The sequence below is a fragment of the Bipolaris sorokiniana genome, assembly GCF_000338995.1.
Source record: "Bipolaris sorokiniana ND90Pr unplaced genomic scaffold COCSAscaffold_5, whole genome shotgun sequence".
Lineage (NCBI taxonomy): Eukaryota > Fungi > Ascomycota > Dothideomycetes > Pleosporales > Pleosporaceae > Bipolaris > Bipolaris sorokiniana.
The window spans coordinates 446895-452759 of record NW_006911899.1 but is presented as its reverse complement, the minus strand read 5'-3'; the positions used below and the strand labels follow the sequence as shown (position 1 = coordinate 452759).

Below are 5865 nucleotides of genomic sequence, written 5' to 3'. Positions count from 1 at the left end.
CACTTTATTAAGCATACAGATGGCAAGGTTGTTGGAGCACGTCGGCTGCTTATTCTTGACGGCCATGAGAGCCACCAGTCACTTAAGTTCCAAGAGCTCTGCAAGGAGAACAACATATATACGCTCTGTATGCCGCCTCACTCATCTCATCTACTCCAGCCTCTTGACGTTGGCTGCTTCTCACCGTTAAAGCGCGCGTACAGCCGCGAGGTGGAGAGCCTAATCCGCCATCATATCAACCACATTACCAAGCTCGAGTTTCTGCCAGCGTTCAAGGTAGCGTTTGATCGATCCTTCACGCTAGCCAATATCTGCTCTGCCTTCCGCGGTGCAGGCCTTGTTCCTCTCCAGCCAGATGCTGTTCTATCAAGGCTTGATATAAAGCTCCGTACGCCTACTCCACCAGCTATTCTAGAGGTTCTCTGGCAGGCTCGTACGCCTAGCAACACACGCGAGCTTGAAGCTCAATCCACGTTAATACGTGATCGCGTTCAGCGGCATCAAGGCTCATCGCCAACTTCGATTATTATGGCAATTAATCAGCTTAAGAAGGGGGCTGAGGTAATGATGCTCTCGGCTGAGCTTATGCGCGATCGGATAGCCAGCCTTGAGAAGGCGAACGAAGCCGCAACAAAACGTAGACAGTGTAAGAAGAAGCGGATACAGAAGCAAGGAGTGCTAACAAAGGGAGCTGGAGAAGATCTACTCGCTCAGCGCGAGGCTGATCAGCAGATTGCTTATGAAGAGCGTCAAGGAGGAGAGCGATCAGGTGTCAACCGCCAGGCTCTAGCGCGGTGTAGCAGGTGTAGAGAGACTGGCCATAATTCGCGTACATGTAAGAAAGATGCTTTAGATAGTGTTTAATCCACTATCTTAATATATATAAATTTTATTTAGTTGTGGTAAAACTGTACACGTAAAGAGGTGCGCAAAGTTGGTGGGGTGGCCCGCTCGCTTGTATGGCCCGCTCGCTTGTAAAACACGTTACATGATCTTGGGCACATGTTTTCAACGTCTCAACCCAACCCCGATTATGCACCTTCTCCTGTGGGAAGGAGACTCTGCGCATACTGCAAGCCCACGGTCCGGGCTCATGCTGACTACCGACTTGCGTCTGACTTGCAGCTTTATCGCTAGACGCATCGCGAGCTGACTGAAGAAAAAAAATCGCTCATAGCCCTCTGAAATACGGTGTGAGCAAGCACAGATACAAACAGGAATGAAAGGACTCTTGTCACAAACGAATTCATTCGGCCGTCGCAGTCATCGGTGTGTTTTCTCAAACCATGTTTATTACACACCTAACAACTACTTTCCCTGTTTCCCCCCCCCCCCCCCTTACTTTACTCCAACAACTCTATCGCATCGAGAATAACATTGGGAGCCAAGAACCCCGTTCCAGACTCACCGCTCATACAACTAATGCGAATCGTATTCGGGCCCGAGACGAGCGTGCCCGCAGGGATAGCGTAATTGTAGACCTCGCCAAACCCACGGTACGCCCCTCGCGTGAAGCCCCGCGAGGCAATCTTGGTCGGCGCAGCGGGCAACGGGGCACTGAAACTAGTATTCACCGTGACGGCGGGACGACAGCCCGCAAACGCGAGCGTAGTGCCGACGCGCAGCGTGACTGGCGTGATGTTTTTTTGTTTCGCGGTGAACTTGATGGTGAAAGGGTTGAGGTCCTTGACTAAGGCCATGGGCACGCTGTCGAGCGTGCTGGAGCCCACGGTATAGGTGAGGGGTCCCCAGGACGCCATGCGCGAATCAGAGGGGTGCATGCGGAGTTGCTTGTCTGCGTTGCGGAAGCCTTTGGGTTGGCCGTCCCAATCGCCGATGCGCCACAGCGAAGTCTTGGGCTCGGTGTCCGCGGCTATGTTTGCGGTTGTTGCACGGCCTGCTGCTACGGTTACACTCGTGGCTTTTACTTTGAATTCGCCTTGGTACAGGACCTGAGTGTAGGTTCCGGGTTTCATGGCAGGGGAAGTGAAGGCTCCGGAGGCGGAGGAGGCGTAGGCCCAGTATTGTGCTGCGTCGTTGTACCAGTGGAGGACTGCTTGGGAAGTTGAGCTTACGCCTGTTGCTTTGCCTGTTACTGTACCTCGGGCTGAGGGAGGCACGTAGTTTGGTATCGAGAGATCCTTGAAGAATGTCGTGTCCATGCTTGACCCGCCTTTGGGGATGCTAGACCGGCTGAAGGAGAGGGCATAAGGGCCCTTCATTCCCATACGGTACTTCTCCAACTGAACATGGTTGCTGTTCATGTAAAAAGTCAGAGACGTCGAAGGGCCGCCGTTGTTAGTGTTGATATCGCGGTGAAACGGTCCACCGGCAGACGTTTCATACGAATACGAATCCATCAACAAACAAGCGTGAATTGCATCGGTATCCCGATATACACAGTGCTAAAACATCTTTGTCAGTCCAACTACCCAGAAAGAGCTTTTTTTTTTAGTTTCTTTCTTTCTTTTTTCCTTGATAAACTTACCACAGCATCATCAATAAACCGCTCACTCGAGTAAAACTTACTCCTTGTCTGGCCCTCGACAACAAAAACATCCGACCCCTCGACCGTCGCCGTTGAATTCGCCGTCGTCGACACAATCCCAAACGGATAGCTCAGCGGCAACTTATTACTATTCAACCTCGCTATAAACCGTAACTCGCCAATATCGGGCTCCGCCGTAATATCCGTCGCCATGTAGATAGTCGCTTCCCCGGCTTTGACAACCATGTACTGCGTCAACGTAGCCGTGGTGCACGTAATCTTGATATACTGGGTGCCAATCGTCTCGTACTTGACGGTGGCGGAGCCGAGCCCCATTTCAATGTGCGAGCCCTTGCCGGTCCATTGGAGTTCTTCGCCCGCGTACTTGAGGGATGTGATGTCGCAGTTTAGCGTGTTGACGGTGAAGAGGAACGGGTCGGTGGTGGAGCCGGTGTCGACGGTGATACTATTTTTGGCTTTGGTGGTGACGACGCCGAAGGAGGCGAGGGTCGTGGAGGCGAATGTTGTGGCGGTGGCGGCGACGAGGAAGGCGGTGCGGAGGTACATTGTTGGTGTGTATGTGTGTGTGAGAAAATGGGCCTGGAAGCTCCAGCGACCAGGAAAGGAAAGAATAAAGAGTGTAGAGTTGAATATGGACAATGCTTGAATATATATATAAAATTAGGGATACAAAAAGACACTCAATCTGTACTTACAGATCCCTCCCAATCGAATAGGATCAAGGCTGCATGCATGTACCGAACAACATCTGCAGAGCGACCTTTCCCACCCCCATATACAAATACCATTGTTTCCCGTAGGCCCCGCACGTGCGCGAAACAAATCCCCCACCCAGGCCTAGCCTTACGTCGTCAATCTTCCCCTCAATTTCCCTATTTTAGCAAATATATACCAGGACTTGGGGAAGAGACCCCTACTTTCGGTGCTTACGACCAGGGGTGGAACGTGCCAAACAACCGAGATGAACGACTTCGAATCTCTCTCTTACATGCACGTTCCGAAATCTCACCATTTTTTTTGCCCGTCAACACACGCTACTAAACAGGTTGACTGGCGCCCCCCCCCCCACGTTTCAGTTTAGGGGCGCACCCGGTGCTAGAAGATGGGAGGGGGAGGGAGAGGCTATTGCAAGACATGGAATTGATGGAGTACCAATGTGTGTTTTTTTTTCCTTTGCCTTTGCCAAATAGCCGGAACTCTGTGCTGCTCACTCCCCCAGACAATAAAATATATTATATCGTTCATGATGCGCAATAAGCAATGGCGAAGCTTTCGCCTTGCTGCGGTTAAGCTTTTCTTTTCAGCCGGAAACGGACACAGACCAAGAGCTTCGGAGCCACCGGTTTGGTATAAATGAACGGCCTGGTTAGCGTATTATCTTGATATGAGTAGTGGAACATCTGCCTGCGAACAAGGGAGGCAAGGAAACAAGCAGTTAGGGCTGTCAAGATTTTGATTGCTTTGGGGTTGCCCGCTGTTCTTTAGCCGCGGCCTTTTATTTTAGCATTGTATGAATAACGACATTTCTCCGCGATGGCTTTCTGTCTGCCGTCAGTTAGTCCGTTTCAGGGTAAGATTGCGAGGGAATTCGGAATAGACGATGTCATGTCACTGTCCTCGTGAAACAACAAATACTTTATTCTTAGCAAGGTAAGAAACATGGTAGAAGATTAATAGCGCATCGCATGCAAAAGAGCGCTGTTGCCGCTTAATCCTCGCCTACATGACAATCGTTCTTGTATAACGGACTGAGCGACACCTGCCGAGACCACAGCGCCCATGGTCTGGCAAGCGTACCGGACATGGCTTCCCAGGCGTCATGACACTCCCTGTCACTCAAGTATTTCAAGTTGCCGCCTTCGGCCTTTGCATGGCCAGATTTGATTTTTCCACCAGCGTCAACGTCAACCTTGCCCTCGAGCGCATATCCAGTGTGCGCATTTAGTATCATCATGGCCGTCGTTTGCGCCTTCGCAGCCTCCCTGGTGTATATGGCCTGGTAAACAGCCTCCTCGATGCCATGCGCGACAGTCACGAATCCATGGCCTTGCATAAGAACGACCGCATGATCCGGTTCCAGTTGAGGCTCTGAGGATGCACCGCCTAGCTGTGATGGTAGCGCCGAACGGACTTTGGAATATATGAAGCCAGTTGAAGTTGCAGGCTTGAATGTCGCAGCAAGAGAAGCACCCAGCGTGGTGTTGCTCACAAGCAGATTATGTTTTGAACCCGACGGATAGCTACTCGAGGCATCCCACACAGGGACCTTTGATCCTGTTTGTTACTAGAATCAGCATTCTGACAGTCTATGAGTCTCTCTCAAGGAAGGAGCAAATTCACCCAAGAAACCGGCCATGTGAATCGTATTCTTCAATGGTACCCCGCTGGTGCAATAAGGAAGCACATCGCGAGCGTGGCTATGGACTACACTATTGATGGCCGGGAATCGCTTGTAAATCTCACTATGAATGTATCGCTCCAGATACCCGGGCTTTGCATCTTTCTCGACCGCTTCAGCGCTGTCAACGTGGTACTCGACCAGATCTTCTGGTGTGCTAATCAGCGCTGGTGGCATGTTGCATGGCATCCAGAATGTTGCTGGGTTATCCGGCGAGCGCACAGAAATGTGCCCATATGCGTCAACAAGGCCATGGTGGTCGAGGATGTGGCTTGCTGTGACTAGCCCTCTGAAGAGATCTTCAAGGCCAACCTTTTTGCGCTTTGGGTAGTATCCAGCTGACATTTTTGGCAAGTTGCAGGTGGAGTCTTCGACATGATGAGCAGCGGGGGTCGTGGCATGTCGTTGGGTTTGCGATGCCTGTTTGCGATGCCCGATGACGTATGTTCCCCACGTCCTAGCATGGTGAGGGAAACGACTGGATGGGATGTAATCGGGCGGGGGTGGAAGCTTGCTGGACCCTGAGCAACGACATAGAGGTGCCGGACGGGCCAACGCCGCGGACGGGCCAACGCCGGATTTCTCCCCAACAGTACTATCACAAACTTGAAGCTGTAGAGCTCTACATAAAAGCTATTATCGCGAGAAACTCTAGTATAGTAATCTCGTAGTATTGTTTATTTGATCTATCTACTGATATTTGATTGGCAGCTTGATGGGGCGGCCTGAACGCGAGCGTGGTGATGGTGGTGCAGCTGATCGATTAGCTCGCTGCGCACCACCACTACTACTGCCAACGATAATATTCTTTGATGCTAGCTCAGTAGAGCGCTTGAAGGTAGGCTTCTTTCCCCTTTGTGAGATTTTGATAGCTTTCTGAAGTCGTTTGTGGGCGGCTTGGCGGGCTATCCGGTGGGCAGCTGCTTCAGCTTTCTGCCTCTCACGATCTAGTTTTGCC

General features: G+C 51.4%; 2 protein-coding genes across 2 annotated transcripts; both read right to left on the bottom strand.

The window, feature by feature from the left end:
* Positions 1 to 1343: 1343 nt before the first annotated feature.
* On the bottom strand, positions 1344 to 3217 carry COCSADRAFT_180211 (polysaccharide lyase family 4 protein; the record flags this gene model as incomplete). The annotated part of the gene is made up of 2 exons (XM_007700397.1): positions 2489 to 3217; positions 1344 to 2405 (listed from the first exon to the last, which is right to left on the bottom strand). The coding sequence occupies exons 1-2, from the start codon at positions 3053 to 3055 to the stop codon at positions 1344 to 1346; spliced, it is 1629 nt and encodes a 542-aa protein (XP_007698587.1). The 5' UTR covers positions 3056 to 3217.
* An 869-nt stretch (positions 3218 to 4086) lies between these two features.
* COCSADRAFT_35492 (uncharacterized protein) lies at positions 4087 to 5304 on the bottom strand. The gene is made up of 2 exons (XM_007700135.1): positions 4850 to 5304; positions 4087 to 4783 (listed from the first exon to the last, which is right to left on the bottom strand). Exons 1-2 carry the CDS (start codon positions 5250 to 5252, stop codon positions 4218 to 4220), a joined length of 969 nt encoding a protein of 322 aa, XP_007698325.1. The 5' UTR covers positions 5253 to 5304; the 3' UTR covers positions 4087 to 4217.
* Between the last annotated feature and the right edge of the window lie 561 nt (positions 5305 to 5865).

Coding starts and splice junctions, on each gene's coding strand:
- COCSADRAFT_35492 (XM_007700135.1), bottom strand. CDS start 5,252: ATGTCAGCTGGATACTACCCAAAGCGCAAAAAGGTTGGCCTTGAAGAT. Junction 4,784..4,849: donor TCACATGGCCGGTTTCTTGG/GTGAATTTGCTC, acceptor AGTAACAAACAG/GATCAAAGGTCCCTGTGTGG.